The sequence below is a fragment of the Pristiophorus japonicus genome, chromosome 16 (assembly GCF_044704955.1).
Source record: "Pristiophorus japonicus isolate sPriJap1 chromosome 16, sPriJap1.hap1, whole genome shotgun sequence".
Classification (NCBI taxonomy): Eukaryota; Metazoa; Chordata; class Chondrichthyes; family Pristiophoridae; genus Pristiophorus; species Pristiophorus japonicus.
In genome coordinates this window covers 37463333-37483049 of record NC_091992.1, presented here as the reverse complement: position 1 = coordinate 37483049, position 19717 = coordinate 37463333, and the positions used below count along the sequence as shown (strand labels likewise).

The 19717-nt window shown below is 44.3% G+C and overlaps 1 protein-coding gene across 1 annotated transcript in view; it reads left to right on the top strand.

Annotated features, from left to right (window-relative positions):
• The window catches only part of tyw1 (tRNA-yW synthesizing protein 1 homolog (S. cerevisiae)), a 202336-nt gene that overhangs the window by 168955 nt on the left and 13664 nt on the right, over positions 1–19717 (top strand). Inside the window, exons 9-10 of the mRNA XM_070857215.1 lie at positions 2040–2150; positions 13361–13528. Of these exons, the coding sequence (XP_070713316.1) occupies positions 2040–2150; positions 13361–13528 (279 nt within the window). The remainder of the gene's footprint in view (positions 1–2039; positions 2151–13360; positions 13529–19717) is intronic.

Genomic DNA, 19717 nt, shown 5'->3' with positions numbered 1-19717 from the left:
CGGCAAGCCCTTCGGGTAGGGTTGGAGGTGAGTTTCTGTTATGTGTTTTTCAATTCTTTTAATGTGTTGGGAGCTGGCTGTATGCTTCAGCTCGCATTGTGTCCCTGGTTACCATGGCAGCCCGATCTTTTTGGCACAGATCAAGGCTCCACCCCCAAAACTAAAGGTTGGGTTCGGCCACACCAAAATGAACAAATCCAACAGGGAAACTTAGAATCTTTTTTTTTTGCATACTTAGGCCCCCAAAAATCGGGCATAACGCTTCAAGTACGTCAAAAAAGTGCTTTGGGAAAAATTGAGCCCTTCGTATCGCCATCTCTGCTTTCAAAACCTATCTTTTTCACTATGCCTTCGACAATGTTTAGTATATGAAAATGGTATAAATGCAAATTGTTGTAATATTTAGGCTCATCGAGTAGCCTGTTGCTGTTCTTGCAGTTGTTAGTTTCGAAGTGGTAACTATTAGATGTGACCGACACCAAATCAGTACCAATTAAGTTTTAAATCTAATATAATTGTTGTTAATATAAAAATGATTTGAAAATCATTGATTCTGTGATGAACAAATGAGCAGCTTAATAGTGAGCCCATTCAGGCATCGCTGAAAATGCAGGTAATAACAAGACAATTTGTTTTGCATTACATTCAACTGCAACTCATGAAAGCACTTAAGACAGCGGCCTTGTTTTCTATTGACTTCTTGTTAAGGGTTCTTTATCTCCTTGAGGACTGCAGAAGAATTTTATGCAAATACATGAAACTGGCACTTTTTAGTTTCTTTGGAAAGTTGCTGATGTTGCGATACATCTAGGCTCGGAGTTTCCGCTTGATTGCGCTGTTTTTCTCGGCGTAAGCTGCCACAAAAGTTTGCGGAATTTTAAGCGTATTTGCATCAAGTTTCCGCGATCTTTTGCGCTAGTTTTAAAAACATTGCGCTGGATGTAGGCACCGCCTAAAAAAAATTGGCCACGTACCCAGGTTGAATTAATTGGCATTGGAAGTTTCCGCCAATTGTGCTCGTTTCCAGCCCTTCTGGGAGGCTTAAAAAATTAAAGTGGTTCTTTTGGGTGCAAGGACACTGAAAGATACGTTTTAAAAGCTTTTCAATTTGATTTTTGTTTTACTTTATACTAAGAAACGGACTAATATACCCCAATATAACTAGAAAATAGTTTAACATATTCTTTAAAACGACTTTCAGTCATTTAAAATCTGGTTACTCGGAGGTGGTGGATTGACGCAGTGATTAATAAGCGTACTTTTAAAAAAATAAATCTATTCTCAGGTGTTTTAACCAAACTTCACCAAGTTATTACTTTTAAATATATGAAAGAATTGTTTTTTAAAGCAAATATCAAAAAAAATGCTGTTTTAAAGCACTGCCCGATTGCGCTGGTTCATGGCAGATTCTGCATTCAGCGAAAGAGGAAGCTCCAGTGTGTACAACTCAAAATTATTATGCTTTTCTTTGCCCTATTTTAATCATCATAAACAGTGATTTTACTTATAACTAAGTAAAATTGCACATTTATTACATTGGATGCAGAGACTTTTTACAGGTGTTTCGGGCATTGCCTTCTGTGATTCTGCCCATTTTTCCACAAAGTCATATTCTTGGTAGTCTTAGTAATGATAAACGCAAGCTGAGAATGTGGAAATTCAAGCAGTTGATCACTTGATTCTGAATCTGATGCTCACAGCGCCCAGACCCAAAAAGCCTTTTGGCATTTGGGCTTGCTTGTCTCAGTAAAGCGAGTATTGTGGTTGGTTTACCAGATGGAACATATTACAAAATTGAGGAGTTCTGTTTCAGAGCATGGGAGTCAGGGCAGATGGACCATTGCTCTACACCTACACAAAGCATCCTTTTACTAATCACAGTACTAATACAGACACAGATTTATTTGACACTGTAGGGCATTACAGAAACAATTTCTCCAGAGTAAACCATGAATTATAGAGAAGAAATATGTTCCAAAACAGGGTTCTGGTCAAAAATACAGTCCATTCAATTATACCTTTGATCTGTTCTCTTGCAGAAGCAACGCACAGTATATAGACTGACTCTGGTAAAGGCCTGGAATGTGGATGAACTTCGATCTTACGCTGATCTGATTGAGATTGGGAAACCGGACTTCATTGAGGTTAAAGTGAGTCAGAATATTAGTATTTTGGCAGAAAAGTATTACCATATGCCATTGCTGCATGAATTTTAAAAAAAAATTAAAATTGTAAAGGGCAGGCATTTTATTCTCTCTACCAGTCAAAGTACTTTCACAGTTGTGTGAGTGAGCACTGCATCTCGCCAAAGAGTATGAACTTCTTCCCTCCTCCAGTACCAGCAGCAGGTTTGGTATGATGGCTATAGCAGAATGTTCCGCCCAGGCATAGAGGAATGCCTTCTCATTTCTCCAGCTCCTCTGGTTGAGGATTCCTCTTCAGTTCAGAAACAAAATGCTTCCAGGGAAGAGTTTTCTGACTTTAACTCAAAAGAATGGTAAAAGAACACGATATTTAAAAGGCAAAAAACAACAGATGCTGGAAATATGAAACAAGAGCAAAAAATGCTGGAAATATTCAGAGTCAGGCAGTATCTTCCTATAACCTTCGCTCCATCACATTTTGCTGAGAATGTCACTCTTGTTATAAAACCGTGTATCTCTGACTCACCATTAGCAGTGCTATGGGAGATAAACTAGTTCTTTAATATTTATATAAGAACATAAGAACATAAGAATTAGGAACAGGAGTAGGCCATCTAGCCCCTCGAACCTGCTCCGCCATTCAACAAGATCATGGCTAATCTGGCCGTGGACTCAGCTCCACTTACCCGCCCGCTCCCCATAACCCTTAATTCCCTTATTGGTTGAAAATCTATCTATCTGTGATTTGAATACATTCAATGAGCTAGCCTCAACTGCTTCCTTGGGCAGAGAATTCCACAGATTCACAATCCTCTGGGAGAAGAAATTCCTTCTCAACTCGGTTTTAAATTGGCTCCCCCGTATTTTGAGGCTGTGCCCCCTAGTTCTAGTCTCCCCGACCAGTGGAAACAACCTCTCTGCCTCTATCTTGTCTGTCCCTTTCATTATTTTAAATGTTTCTATAAGATCACCCCTCATCCTTCTGAACTCCAACGAGTAAAGACCCAGTAAAGTATAGGAAGTGTTTGGAGTGCTTGCAGATTGATACCCTTGACGTACATGGGCAGCACGTGTGCATGCAGCAACACACTTGTTGCAATCCAAATTTTTGGGGCTTTTTAATTCTTTTATGTAGTGAAGTCGGAATTCATTCAAATGTGAAGGATTTGTAAGTCAGTACCTAATGATGTGGTTCAGATGAAGTTTTCAAGCTGTAACGATGAAAGAGGAAGTTAGTCAACCTAGGTTGCTGTTGTGTACTTCCTATTATCCAGCACTGGAGGGGCACTAAGTCCATAACAAGAAGCCAAGGAGATTATCCACAGTGATTACTTGTTGAACTAACTGTTTAGTGTACTAGAATTGAGAGATTACAGCTATCGGAAAAGATTGAACAGGTTTGGGGCTTTTTTTCTTTAGAAAAGAGAAGATTTAGAGGTGATCTGATAGAGATCTTTAAAATTATGAATGGGTTGGACAGGGTCAATATGGAGAAAATGTTTCTACTTGTGAGAGAATGCAAAACCTAGGGGCCATAAATACAAGATTGTTGCCAATAAATACAATAGGAAAATAAGGAGGACTTTCTTTACTCAGAGTGGTTAGAATGTGGAACCTGCTACCACAGGAGGTGGTTGAGGCAAATAGTTTAGGTTCTTTCAAAAGGAAACTAGACAAGTACATGAGAGAAAGGGGAGTAGAAAGACATGCTGAAACCCTGAGATTATGCAGATGGAATGAGAGGAGACTTGTGTGCAGTATAAACACCAGCACAGACTACTTGGGCTGAATGGTCTGTTTCTGTGCTGTATATTCTGTATAATTCTATGTAGTATATGTGAACTTGTTGCTCACTATGTTTGAGCATTGCTGACTGCAGTTTGATAAATCAGGCTGACCCTGATCTGTGATGTCATTATGAAAGAGTCCATTGTAAATATAAATGTTATTTATACTGATGCAGGTTTTGAATTCCAAGTGACTTGATGCACAGTGCTTTCTCAATCAAAATTTTCCATGCTGCACACATACAATTGTAAAGTGTGATATATAAGGGTATAAACTCCACTTGGTAAAGTTTACATCCAAATGCTTAATACCGATAGTTCCTTTGTGCCTTACTTTTATACAAGTGTTAACCCATTGAAAATAAATAAGTTAATGCCTGCATAGAACCCGTAAAGGAATGTGCCACAAGTGCATTAAACATTTGCACTTTAACTTGCTGACCAGATTTTCAGCTCAACAATTGAAATCTCTGAATTTAAAAAAAATTTTAAATGAAGAAAACATTAAGGGCTAGAAATTTGCCAGGTTTGCGAATGTTTTTCCGCCAGGGCGAAGCGATATATTTTTTTTTGCCGCTAAACGAGTTGCACAACATTTTGTGCCCGGGCGGAAATTTTGGCAGTGGTTTTGTGCTGGCGCTAAAAGTTATCGCCTGCGCGATTTTTAAAAAAGCGTTTTTATTACGTCAATCGGCGTGCAACACTGCGCTATCACCCCGGGCGTTAAATCCGCGATATCGGCCATTTTATCGCCTGCCCGGAAAAAACAGTTGGACCCAGAGCCCACCCAATACTAACGGCGCCATCTTGAAAACAGAGCACAAGTTCAATGCATTAAAGGATTTGGAGAAGTAAGGCTGCGTTTTACACAGTGAAGTTTATAGTTCATTTTAAAGGATATTTAAGGGCATTTAAAAAAAAATGGGGGCTATACTATGTCAGCCATTATTTCAGGCTGCTTTTTGTATGCAGTGTCGAGCTGGAAGAAGGCTTATTGATGAGCATTTTGAGCGTAATCGAAGAACTCACAGACGTATGGGGAGGAGGCTTTACCCCCCACGAGTTTACAGGGAACAGCACTCATACCTGCAGCTCCCGGAGGCACAGGTTCCGAAAAGAGGTGGTCACAGGGATATGCCATCTCATAAAGGCAGATCTGCAGCCTACCAGCAGCAATAGGACTGCACTGCCCGTCGAGGTAAAGGTGACTGCGGCACTTGCCTTCTATCTCTCCGGCTCCTTTCAGGCATCAGCAGGGAACATATACTCCATCTTGCAGTTCACTGTGCATCGCTGCATTCGCCAGGTGACTACTGCACTGTAGACATGCAGGATGGATTTGGAGGCACAAAATGAGAAGGCTATAGGTTGTGGACGAATTGCTGGTTTCCCCACGTTTCAGGCTGCCATTGCCTGTATGCACATCACCCTGCAAGTACCTTTACTCAATCCAGAGGTTTACCGAAACCGATTCCACTCTCTGAACGTACAGATCGTCTGCGACCATACTCAGCACATCATGGCAGTAAATGCCAATTTCCAGGGAGCATCCATGATGCTTTCATCTTGCACGAGAGGGGCTTGTTCAAGCATCAGTCGCAAGGCCAGAGTTGGATGCTGGGGGACAAAGGTTACGGCCTTGCCACCTCCTGGCTCATGGCTCCCCGCTGAAATTCTCAGACAGAAGCCGAGCATCGCTATAATGAGAGCCATATAGCCACACGCAACGTCGGCGAACAGATGCCTGGAACACTTTGGAGGCTGCCGCAATACCCCCTTCGGCAAGTCTCTGAGTTCATTGTGGTGTGCTGCATACTACACAACTTCGCCATCATGAGGGAACAGGATTTGCCACTGGGGACTGCAGGACCACCTCAGGAGAGAGGGGGGGGGGAGGAGGAGGATGAGGACGAGGAGCCTGGCGATGAACCCATGCCAAAACCCCCACCACCACCACAGGGGAGGCCACGTGGAGCTGTTGCCATTGTAAAAGCCTTATGTCATAATTCAACACTTTGCTTGAAGAGTGAATGGCACGTTTGACCGTTGCCTGGCCACTCTATCCCAACATGTTGACTACTCCCCCTCTTATTCTGCACATGAAACACTACACAGGAATGGTTAAGGTGAATAAAAGAATTTATTAAACATACAGTAACTTGAAGAAGATTTATTAAACATTGTAACTTGAAGAAGATTTATTAAACATTGTAACTTGAAGAAGATTTATTAAACATTTCAAAAGTGGAATAAAATGTATTGGGAAATTTTAAAAACTTTTATAAAATAGCAACAACAACAAAAGGACAACGAAACAACAACAGCCCCTGCACCAAACATCTTTTACCTCCAGCCCCTTCTCCCCGCACCCCCCCCCCCCATGCTAACCCCCCTCCCTTGCATCATGACCCTACTCAAGTTGGCACCAAGAGTTTGTGCGGCAAAGCGGCCAGAGTCCTGCTGTTATTGGGGGAAGAGACAATGGAGACGTCGTGTGCGGATCCACTGGAGAAGCTCGGCGTATGGAAGGCCCGGCTTTTGAGTGGCGAGCCTCTTGCTCGGCCTCACCACTCACAGGTGATGTGGGTCTGGGTGTGACACTGGGGACTGCAGTGTCAAAGATCGAGACCATCAACTGCACGTGGGCAGTGACAGCCTCGGTGGTTTCGCGACTCGCACCGACATTCTGCGACATGCCCTCCCTCATGTCTGCAGAGAGTGCCGCAATGCTACCCAAGACTTCCAGGAGCTGTTGGCTGAGCTGGACGCTCTCCCTGGACAGTCCCACCATGTCCAGGTGTGCGTCTGCCTGTCTGTCAGCAGACCGGCTTTGTCCACTCACCCTCCGGAGAGACGGCAGACGGGATTCAACCCCAGTGGTGCGTTGTTGCACGTCACTTTGGGTCACTTCACCAATCTGTGGTGCAGTCGCAGGAGTTTCCAAGGTAAAATCTAATAGATTAATAAAACTGATTGTGCCAAATTGTGAAATTGTAGCTAACTGAAAAAGTGATCGTGTATTTATTTTCTGATCCTCAATTTACTTGGGTTATATTATTAATGTTAAGACAGAATAGCAGAATACAAATTGTCATTAGCGCTGTGTTGAAAGTAATACTCATATATTTGTACAATAGATTAGCACCAAGGTATTTTGTGATGGACATTTTGTGGCAGTAATTTTTAATAAAGGCAGCATAACAATGGTATTCCTTTGACATGAATTTACTGCAGGGAAGAGCAGCTGTGAAGATGCAGTTCAGTCATGTCATCCTGGTGTCTCAGACAATTGAACACACACTACATTTGTTATTGAACATGTGCATTAGCAAACAATCATTTATCTGTATTTTTACAGCGCTTCATTACAGTGCTGTTGAAACACAAAATGATTTCTGTGATTTATATCCTCTTTTGAGCTACAACTCCATAATCACTATTATTCTTAGGCACTGTTACAGTGTGCTGTTTTACGATGAAGAATCTAATAATGACCTATTTTTAAAAAAATGTCACTTGCAGTATTGGTTACCTCAGAGCTTTAATATTGATTTTTAAAGATGGAATTTAACTCATCATCAGCCTTATCCACTCTAAACTACAATGAGAAGATCTGTATTAATCTATTCTAGATGTTACCAGTATTAACAACACTTGAAAACATTAAGCAGTCTCATAATAATCAACGTATTACTGACCCCTGCATTGTTACCCCCTTTGTTCTCAGTGAGATTTTGCTGAGAGTTATTTCTGTAAATGTTTTCTATGCGGCCATGCCACCCATATTCAGGTTTAAAAAGAGAGGTTTTTTTTGAGCAGTGCCCCCGCCAGCTTTTTGGGTCGGTACACTTTGCCGTGATACGTGCCACCGCTGGAGGACAATGGAGGATTCCTGCGACCAGGTGTATTTTTGCTAAAAAATGTTGCTCTTTGTTTTTTTGCTTTGATTTAACCTGCTCAGTGCTGCTGCTAGTTTTAGTGAGAGTTTTGAGGACTTTCAGCTCTCACTCATTAGTGGAGGCCTGTAGGCCTCATTCTGTGCTCCAGAGGCCTGGCTGTTATGGTGCAGCCTTGAAGCACAATGGGATCAGTGCTGGCAGGGGAACGCCTGGTACACCTTGTAAGACGCAGGGTGGCACGCAGGAGAAGGCGGCGCCGTCATCAACGTGCAGAGAGGCAGTAGGCAAGGGAGGCAGCAGCCATACCTGCCCAACATCCACAAGGGCCTGCCGATGTGCGCAGACCTGCACATCGAGAGGGTGTCCAGGAGGGTCAGGCACGCTGACCACGCCCCCCCCCCCCCCCCCCTTCCCCACCACATACTGTGCCAGGAGCCTGCCGAGGTGCGCAACCATGAGGAGGACCAGGGAGATGGGCATCATCTAGCTGCCATGGGAAGGAGACCCTATCCTCAAAGGGTCTACAGACCTCAATTCTTCTTCCTCCAGCTCAGTGATGAGCTATGCCTGCGAAGGCTGAGATTCAGAAAGGAAGTACTGAGGGAGCTCTGCAATGTGTTGCGAGAAGATTTCGAGCTTCGCACAAGGCTCAGGACCGTTGAGACAAAGGTCACCATCGCTTTGAACTTCTATGCGATGGGGTCTTTCCAGCCTGCCATTGCAGACATTGGCAACATTTCTCAATTCTCTGCACATCGCTCCATTCGGCAGGTTACCGATGCACTGTACAGAAGAAGAGTGGACTACATCTTATTTCTGATGACGAGGGACAAGCAGGTGGAGCGGCAGGCCAGATTTGCCCACATTGCAGGGTGCAATCGACTGCACACACGTTGGGCTAAAGGCACCACAACACTACCCCGAGATTTTTGTCAACCATTAGGGGTTCCACTCACTCAGTGTGCAGCTTGTGTGTGACCATCAGCGTTGGATCCTGGCAGTTGATGCGAGGTACCCAGGCAACAGCCATGATTCGTTCATTCTGCGCCAGACCAGTGTGTCCGCCCTCTTCACCGGCCCAAATCAGGATTGTGGTTGGCTACTTGGTGGCGAGGGATATCCCCTGTCCACTTGGCTGCTCACTCCACTGCGGAACTCCCAGGACAGCGGCAGATCATACGTACAACGACGCTCATTCTGGCACCAGGTACATCATCGAGCACTGCATTGCGATCCTCAAGCAGAGGTTCCGTTGCCTGGACCGGTCTGGTGGCACCTTGCAGTACGCTCCTGAATGGATCTCCATTATCGTCGTGGTCCTCAGCATGCTGCACAATGGCATGCTGCTGTCCCCTCATGAGGGGTCAGCCGCTAGAGGTCGAGCCAGCAGCACCACCTGATGATGAGACGCAGGAGGAAGAGGAGGAGGATCCCTGTCGCCACCCAGTCAGGAGGCGTAGTCCTCATCGCAACCCTGCAAGGGAGGTGCAGCTACATCTGATAGCTGCACAATTCACATAATCTCATCCACACATGACCCTTCAGCTCCCATTTTCCATGGCCCTCTCAATGAGTGCCTTCACACAGAATTGCCCACTCCCAAATGAAACACCTGGCCAGATATATGTGCCAAAAGTAAAGATTTATCAAATGATCAAAGTCAGTGCAAAAACACAACAGAAACAAAAAGACTACCATCAACTACCACACATAAACATTTTTTATCTCTGTGCATCTCTTTATAACACCTCTTACGCGTGCCTATCCTAACACTACGCCTTGGTGTCTTCCCTGTGGCTGCCTCATGGGTCTGGGAAGGCTACTGTGGTTGTTGTGTGGTACCTACAGATGTCCTTGTCGGACACCCTCAAATACCTTTGGGCCTGGAAAGGCCGGGTGCAGACTGGGCAGCACCCTCCTGGCAGGGTGTGGCTCAGGTGAGGCCATGTGTGGACGCACTGGCAGAGTGGCGGATCTGGGGCCAGAAATGTGATCCTGAGAGAGCACATCATCAGGATCCTGGTCCGAGGAGCCTGAGTCACTCCCTGGGGGCAGCACACTACCACCACTACAAAGCTGAGGAAGGTCAGGTCTGTGGTGTGTGGTGCGACACCGGAAGATCCCCCATGGCCCGTGCTGGACCCAGCCGCGAACGTAACACTGAGGCGTCGGGTGGCATTCAGTTGCGACTGCATGAGAACAGCCAGAGTCTCAAAGCCAGCAGACATGGCAGCAATTTGACGCTCCGTGGCAGCAGTAAGACGCTTCGTGGCAGCAGTAAGATGCTACGTGGCCTGTGACCCAGAGTGCATAAGAGCATTCTGAGCTTCCAGGGCCGCGGCCATCCTCTCCAATCTAGCACCGATGCAATCGTTCCCTCGCGCCTGTGCTGAAGTGGCAGCTGCTGGTTGCAGCATCACAGCTGGATCCACATCGCCTGTACACTGGCAGTGATGAGCTCCATGGTGTGCGCAGAGCTGTCGACTATGCGGGAGGTGGACTCCTCCACGCTCCTGACCACTTCCGACAGCCTCTCTGGCACCCTTGTCAGTGCCCCCAACATCTGGGAATGTATGTCCTCCACCCTTCATTCGTATGCTGCTACATCAATGGCGTCGTCTGAGTCCTCGTCAGCAGAACTCCGGTGCGGACTCGCCCCCCCCCCCCCGGAGAGATGGCACATGAGGTTGCCCAGCCCCGTCACCATGCTGCAGCCCGCTAGACCCCGGTGCAACACCCAGTGCAGACCCCTGTACCACCTCATCTATATCACACTGCGCACTCCCAGTATCTAAGCTGGCGAGTGTGGGTGGAAGCAGTGACACGTTGGTGCCAGCAGTGTCCTCCTCTTCCTCTTCCTCTTCTCAGTGGCATCCCCAAAGGAGCGAATGCTGTGGATGCTCTCAGCAGGGTTTGAACCCTCAATGTCGTCACTGCTCAGACCTGAGATTTCAAGGCTTGGGCGAGAAAGGTGTGCGACGTCTCTCCTCACAGGTGACTGTTCTGGGTGTGCTGCCACTCGGTCTGTCATCTGCAAGCATAAATGGGAGAAGGGCTGAAGTGAGGGGGAGCTGGGGGATTGACGCATGGAGCCTACAAATAGCAGACTTCCATAAGGAAAGGCACAGTAGGCGCTGGCGCATTAAAGGAGAGCCTTCACTTACCCACATCGCTGTCAGCACTACCCTGGCCTAATGCACCATGTCCGCCAACCAGCATCCCAGCCCTCCCCTCCAAAGGTGTGAGGACCTGCGTGTCTGCCTCATCACCACCGATCCTCCTTTGCTCGGCTCTATTGTGAGCCAGTTTGGCCTGCAAAAGAAAGCCTGGTTGGTGAGTCCCACTGTGATGACTCATCAGAACTGAGTGCACAAGTGTTTGTCTCTGACATACAGCTGTAAGTGTGACATGAAAAGGAGCCTCCATTGTGAGAACACACACACATATGTATAGAGGCGTCAACAATGAAATGCTGCTTGAGTGACTAAACAGTGAGTATGGGAAATAAGAGAATGTTGGAGAGTCTCTCAGATGCAAGGTCAGCAGTTGGTGGAAGAGGTACTCACTTTCATAAGACTGATTATGTCGTAGAATCTTTTCCTGCACTGCACGGGTGTCCTCTGATAAATGGAGGTGCCCGAGACCTCCTCTGCTATCTCCCTCCATGCATTAGAGACGACCTGGCAACTTGGTCTCCCCACGTCCGGATCCAGCAGTTTCCTCCTGCCCTCTACACCTTGTATAAGAGTGTCCAGCTCGGACTCTGTGAAGCGGCTAGCTCTCCTTGCTCCTCTAACACCAGCCATCCTCAAAGTAAACTCCTTCCCCTCTCGGTCTAGCTACAAACCCTGACTGTTGAGAAGGCCAGGGAGAAGCTGGCTCATTACAATCACATTACCAGCATGCTGAATTTCTCCGTGAGGATTCCGTTTCAATTAACACAGCCACACTGCTGGAAACTGCACTTTGGAGGAGCTCGTTAGCACTGGAACCCATTTTTCTAGTTTTTGAGCTGAAAATTGTTCGGCCCACCGCCGAAACAGCGGTAATGGCCCCAAAAAGTCAGGAGGAGCGCTAGCTTTCTTACACTACTGAATTTTGGCCCCCAACAGTCTTTCTTTTTTTTAATGTGAAAAACCCAAATGGCTTGAAGTCCGTTCCAGTAAGTATTCTCACCATGTTTCACACCAGTTGTAGTATGGCAAAGCAGTGTTTTACAGACTACGATAGAACATTTAAAAACTTTGTTTTTAATGTAGGGAGAGAATCCATGCTCCTGTCAGCTTTCTTCTGATTTGAAAAAAGTGTTTTCAGAATGCAGTGTTCTGTGTATTACTTTTGTATGTATGTGCAGAGCTCCAGTATTGCTAGACAATGTAAGACTTGTGGCCAATGGTCTAACTCCAGTGTTCTGGTTGTGTGTTATGCTCTACAGGTACCAGTCTAACACTGTAGTATAACGGGACCCTTAAGAGTGTTGTTATGCCATTGGGGGTTAGCACCCTAGCGCCAACTCGGTCAGCTGTTGCAAATTACCTCAACAGAAATGTGATATAGTTGCACAATTATTTAATCCATCCATTATCAATGGTGATGGATAGTTACATGCCAGAATCGAGGGTATTCAAGGATGCACCTTTTTACCATAAGAACAAATTATTTTACTCCAGGAAGCAGAAATGACAGAGCATTGACTCTTGATTCTTGTCCATATTCTGGTCGGGAATATTTATGTATCTTCGTCCCTTTTTGTTCATATCTCCAAAGTTGTTATAAAGCGGACTAAGTGGTACAGAGGGTTAGATACTTCACAACTGCTGAGTTATCAAATAAAGAGTGAAGGTACATTTTGAGGCATAGTGCTCTTTTGATTACCCTGGCAATGCATGTAATTTGTGTGCTTAAGATTTGCCTCCAGTATCCCCACAAAGACCTTCCTGTGATCTACTTCTAGTTAATTGTTTAACCCTTCCTTGATTATGTATTGTGCTGTGGGTTATTGATCAAAATTGTGGACAAAAGACAATTCAGCACTTGGGAGCAATTGTGCGTTTAGCCACTTTCAAATTTATTGGAGAATAATGAATAAAAATGGAAAATATCTATTTTCTCATGAAAGCATTCGTATATGTAGTTTTGATTTATTTTCACCTTTTTTGCTTTCTTGCCTTATCTTGTGTTATACACCTTCCCCAGCCAAGAGGACAGACAGGAGTGCTGCTTCCAAATCTCTGCCATTGCTACTCTATATGGGTATGTGTAGGAAGATGTACTAGAGGAGCCTGGAATGTTTGGCCCTGCAATTACCCCCCACCCGCCCCGCCCTTTCCGGCAGGGAAGTTCTTGGCCTTTACTTGCCACCCCCAATGGAAACTCATTGTCTGGAGAATCAAATTGATATCCCGTTGCTCTGTGGGCCAAAGCATTGGAGCTTAAATGAAACCCTGATTTAAACAGGTGACTCTGATGCACGTTACCAGGTCATGTAAGAAGAATGGTTTATTGACAATATTTGTAAATTGTTTTTTAGGGGGTGACGTATTGTGGTGAAAGCTCAGCAAGCAATCTGACTATGGCTAATGTTCCATGGCATGAGGAGGTTGTATATTTCGTCCAGGAGTTGGCTGACCTTTTGATAGAGTATGAAATTGCTTGTGAACATGAGCATTCAAACTGCCTCCTTATAGCACACAAAAAGGTGAGTGGCATTTAAGCTTTAATATATAATCTGCAAATATCCACTATTCTGTTATTTCCCAATCTGGAATTGTGACTATTTTTGTAAACCAGTTTTAAATACTTGCACAAAAGAAGATATGATTAATAAACCAAGTGCTTTTAAGTGAATATTATATTGCAATACCCTGTATCAAACATTTTCCGGGAGCTTTTTTGATTTTCTCTTGTGCTTTGATGTGCAGTGTGTTTGCTATTATATGCTTCTTAATACAAATGATTGTACAGTAGTGTTAGTTATGAAAAACTGAAATACTCAGTAATGTGCAAGCACTTGCTAATGGATAACTTCAAATGCTGATTTAAATTTTTTTTTCTGGTGACACTGTATACCAGTGACAATCTGAAGACAAAGAGGGAAGGTTGAGAGGGAAAAAGAGTTCCACAGTTTTGAGGTCCTGGAAAATAATGAGTTAGTATAATATGATCAGTTCAATTTCAGCACCATTGTAGCTAATTGTATTTGAGTTTGTGTTGAATTTTTTAACATGTATTTTCTGTAAGCGGTTGATTCAGTATAGCTTTTTCATTGACCATAAGAGCATAAGAAATAGGAGCAGGAGTAGGCCATTTGGCCCCTCGAGCCTGCTCAGCCATTCAATAAGATCATGGCTGATCTGATCCTGGCCTCAACTCCACTTCCCCGCCCGCTCCCCAAAACTCTTGACTTCCTTATCGTTCAAAAATCTATCTATCTCCACTATTTGGTGCAAACCGTACCTGAATAGATCACACTTTTGAGATTCAACATACAGTTGCAAACCATGCCAGATGCACTTTTCCCAGGCCAAACACCTCGGGTAGAGTTTCCACTTTGAGTGCAATGCGCTAGTTAGGTTACAGTTCAAGTTTCTGCTAAAATGTATTTGCATAATCACAAATGTAAAATTTGCATTGAACCAGGGCAATTGGGCAGTGTAATAGAACATAATTGTTCCTTTCTTTCCCCCTTTTCATTAAAAAGTATTCCTTGATGTATTTAAGCGTGGTAACCTGCTGCAGTTTTATTAATACAGATGAAAATCACCCAAAAATAAGATGAATAAGTATCAGAAAAATACCAGACAGCATGCTCATTCCACTGTCTGTCCGGGATTTTCCCGTTTCCCAACAGTCCCAGAGTGTGCGTGTGACGTAATGGGCGGGTTCCCAGCCTGGAAGCCAGCCTGATTGACAGGCCTGGAGGGGTGGTTCCGATCCCCGACCTGGGGAGGGACTTGGGTGACTGGGAGAAAGCACTCCTACTCCTCCCTGCCCACAAGGATTGTTCCTCGAGGCAGTGCTTGCCTCACTGCAGCCACCGGGAATCCCCGGCCTCCTGCAGTTAAACCTGCACAGTATGTTAAAGCAGAGGCTTCAGGCCTCGTTGTAATATTTAAAATGCCAACTCGCCTCCTGGCAGCATTAGGGGCATGTTTTAGATTTTTACAACTTACACTCTTTTCCCCCCAATCCCCAATCTCCAACCCACCCGTTTTTTTTCACGTGAAAATTTCCCCCATCTGTGAGATTTTCTTCCTGGCACTGATTGAGCCATCAGTAGATGGGAATGGAAAATCTCTCCTCTCTCCCCTTTTCATACCTATGTGAACTGAAGGTTGGGAGGCTTCACTTGGCTAACTGCATGTAAGGTCCATAATCATCCTCAACTCTTTTGGGGGGGGGGGGGAACAAAATAAACATATCAAGTGCCCCCCGATCTGGGGGACACTCCAGACACTTAACTGCCCCTTTTTCTAATAAATGTTGTTTTTGTTTTTTTTTTGTGGGTTTTTTTGTGATTTTTTTTTTTTGGGGGCATTAAAACCATATCTTTTACAAGTGCCCCCTATAAAAGGGGAGGGGGACGCTAAAAATCCGGCAATTAAAGCAAATTATACTTTAAAACATATAAAATCAAATTAAAATTTGGTTGCCGGGGGTAACGATGCACTCCAGTCCCTCCGGCACCCACCTCTCGCGGAAGGCCGCGAGCGTACCGGTGGACACTGCGTGCTCCATCTCTAGGGACACCCTGGCCCAGCATAATCATCCTCAATTAGGATTTCACAATGACAGCTGTTGAATTTTAAGTCCAATTTATCTTGATTTAAGTATCATTCATGCACCAATTAAGTACAATTCAAGTGTCAGCTGTGGCTCAGTGAGTAGCACCTGTGCCTCTGAGTCAGAAGGTTCAACTCCAGGTATTTGAGCACAAAAAAAAATCTAGACTAATACGCCGCCTTCTCTTTTTAGGTGGTCCCTCTTATCGAGGATGACTTGCTTCCACACCAAAAAGGGATGAGTTCACAGGTGTTTCAATAAAGGACCTAATATTCCAGGTCCCGAACTGCATATTGAAGGGTGGAAGATGCCTGTGCGTGGATTATTTTAGCGTGTGGTGGCCGTTGCACAGCAGCCACCACACGGGCTTGACAGAGCTAGGTCTTGGTCCAGTGGCAAGGATTAACCAAGACGACTGGAGACCAGCTCTGCTGCACAGACCTAGTGCGCACACATATCGCAGTGTGGGCTGGCTCGTGCTGCCCCTGGGCCCGTGCCGCTTCAGGGTCCCGAACTCACGGCTCTCCTGGGCCCCGATTACGTCACTCTGCAATCTCCTGCCGCTCCCTCGCCCCGACCTCGCCTATCCTGCTGTACCTGCCCACGCTCCAATCACCGACCTGGATTATGGTGACATCCAATCCAGTCGCCCTCTTCACTGCCGTCACCCTCCTACACCAGCTCGCGCTGCTCCTTGGAGTGGTATGCTCCTTTTAAGGGCCCGACCTGCCCTCGCGGGTAGACATAAAGGATTCTATAATGCTATTTCGAAGAAGAGCAGTGGAGTTATCCCTGGTGTCCTGGCCAATATTTATCCCTCAATCAACATCACTAAAAAAAGAGATTATCTGGTCATAATCACATTGCTGTTTGTGGGTGCTTGCTGTGTGCAAATTGGCTGCCATGTTTCCTAGATTAGTCACTACACTTCAAAAGTACTTTATTGGCTGTAAAACGCTTTGGGATGTCTGGTGGTGGTGAAAGGTGCTATATAAATGCAAATCTTTATTCTTTTTGATTCCAAATTTTTCATACTTTGTAAGGTGAATGTGAGACATTAAGCTTGTTAAAGTCAGACCCTCCATCTGTGGATTCCTGCATCATATTATCTGTTTTTCTTTTCAACAACGTAAAAAATTATATTCTCATATTGTAATTGTGAGTAAGATCATTTACATAAGCGGTTATCAAAAAATATATGTTTATCAATACTGGACATAATAGCCAGTTATGATCTGAATTCTGGAAGGGTGAATCTGATACAATTGGGCAGGAAATGGAGCAGACATTTTTTTTTGAATTATGCCACTGAACTATAGGTTAATTTGAATTTGCTAACTGGCATCAAAAGTATTTGCATGTTTAAAAAAAATTTAAATTGCAGGATAATTTGTTGAAGTATATCACAAAATCCTCCATTTATCCTATTTAATTTGCTTGATTTTTCCCACTTTGGAATATATCTAATTTTATTTATACGAGGCTGTGCTTTTGTTTACATGTGTTTCTGGTAGTGTGAATCACCAACTTCACTGAACTTCTGAATGTTGCGTCTCAGTCACCTCATCACAATTACCATATGAGAATATAATTTTTAAAGTTTTTGATGATGATGATTACCACAATAACTAATCTGTTTACATCTTGCTGTCATTCAAATAACCTCTGCTGTTGTACAACTCAAAAGACAGATTCTCAATTAATACACTTGTTAATTACAGGAAAAGCTATGCCGTACCCGTAAACAGATTCACGTGACATAATTGAATTATAGAATGATACATCACAGAAGGATGCCATGCAGCCTATCTTGCTGGCTCTTTGGTAAAGCTATCCAATTAATCCCACTCCCCTGCTCTTTCCCCATAGCCTTGAAAAATGGCCGCAATACTCTAACTGTGGCCTTACCAAAGATTTGTATAGGTTTAGCATTACCTCTTTGCTCTTGTAAATGTAATAGAACATATTTTATTTCTGCCAACCAAAAAAACAAAAAGATGTACTTCAGAAATTTATGATCTACCGAATGCATCCCATTTAGGATAAATTATCCTGAAATATTCTATTTATAATCAAGACATGCATTATTGTAACACATTTTTTCCATTTCCATCTCCTATTTGGGTGCATCTATCTGTAACATGTAATGTAGCAATGTTGGACAGCAAGTCTACAACACTTTACAAAATATGTGCTGTCATTCTTCATAACCTTGAACGAAATCATAGAATTTATAGCACAGAAGGAGCCTAATGAGGCTTGTACTAAAGCTGTCCTATTCAAAAAAGGATAAACACACTAGTCTAGATTTTGTTCAGATGCAAATAGAAGTTTTGCAGAAATACAGTTTTCTGAGGTCAGCTCACATCATAGCTTACACAGCTCCAGATGCAGATTTGGATGTGTGCAGGAAAGTGGGAATGGAAAATTGCATACAAGTGAAATTTAAAGGGATGAGGACAATTAAAGGGGAGTGTCAGAATAGGTGACACAAATTCTGAAAGCCTTTGGAAAGGCTCAAAAGACATTTCAACCCATTACCCAAACTGGAGACAGAGGTGACCGAGAAGCCCACGAGTGCAGTTAAGCTGTATATCCACTTTAACCATTTTAGAGGTGAATATATACCTCCAAATGAGTTCTTCAAAAACAGGTAGCATAGGTTTAGCAAAGATGAGTCATGTTTATCAACTTTAGTAGAGTTTTGTGAAGAAGTGGATGGTTGGATAGAAAAAGGCAATGCAGTAGATTTATACAGATTACCAGAAGGCATTTGACAAGGTTTTTACATGGGTGGCTACGAATTATCAGGCATATAGTATAATTTCAACTAGTACAATTCAATGTCATTGGTTCAGTGTATATAGAAACATAGAAAATAGGTGCAGGAGTAGGCCATTCGGCCCTTCGAGCCTGCACCACCATTCACTAAGATCAGGGCTGATCATTTACCTCAGTACCCCTTTCCTGCTTTCTCTCCAAACCCCTTGATCCCTTTAGCCGTCAGGGCCATATCTAACTCGCTCTTGAATATATCTAACGAACTGGCCTCAACAACTTTCTGTGGTCGAGAATTCCACAGGTTAACAACTCTCTGAGTGAAGAAGTTTCTCCTCATCTCGATCCTAAATGGCTTACCCCTTATCCTTAGACTGTGTCCCCTGGTTCTGGACTTCCCCAGTATCGGGAACATTCTTCCTGCTTCTAACCTGTCCAATCCCGTCAGAATTTTATATGTTTCTATGAGATCCCCTCTCATTTATTCTTCTAAACTCCAGTGAATACAGGCCCAGTCGATCCAGTCTCTCCTCATATGTCACTCCTGCCATCCCGGGAATCAGTCTGGTGAACCTTCGCCGCACTCCCTCAATAGCAAGAACGTCCTTCCTCAGATTAGGAGACCAAAACTGAACACACGATTCCAGGTGAGGCCTCACCAAGGCCCTGTACAACTGCAGTGAGACCTCCCTGCTCCTATTCTCAAATCCCCCAGCTATGAAGGCCAACATGCCATTTGCCTTCTTCACCACCTGCTGTACCTGCATGCCAACTTTCAATGTCTGATGTACCATGGCACCCAGGTCTCGTTGCACCTCCCCTTTTCCCAATCCCATTCAGATAATATTCTGCCTTCCTGTTTTTGCCACCAAAGTGGATAACCTCACATTTATCCACATTATATTGCATCTGTCATGCATTTGCCCACTTACCTAACCTGTCCAAGTCACCCTCCAGCCTCTTAGCATCCTCCTCACAGCTCACACCGCCACCCAGCTTAATGTCATCTGCAAACTTGGAGATATTACACTCAATTCCTTCATCTAAATCATCAATGTATATTGTAAATAACTGGGATCCCAGCACTGAACCCTGCTGCACCCCACTAGTCACTGCCTGCCATTCTGAAAAGGACCCGTTTATTCTGACTCTCTGCTTCCTGTCTGCCAACCAGTTCTCTATCCACGTTAATACATTACCCCCAATACCATGTGCTTTAATTTTGTACACTAATCTCTTGTGTGGGACCTTGTCAAAAGCCTTTTGAAAGTCCAAATACACCACATCCACTGGTTCTCCCTTGTCCACTCTACTAGTTACATCCTCA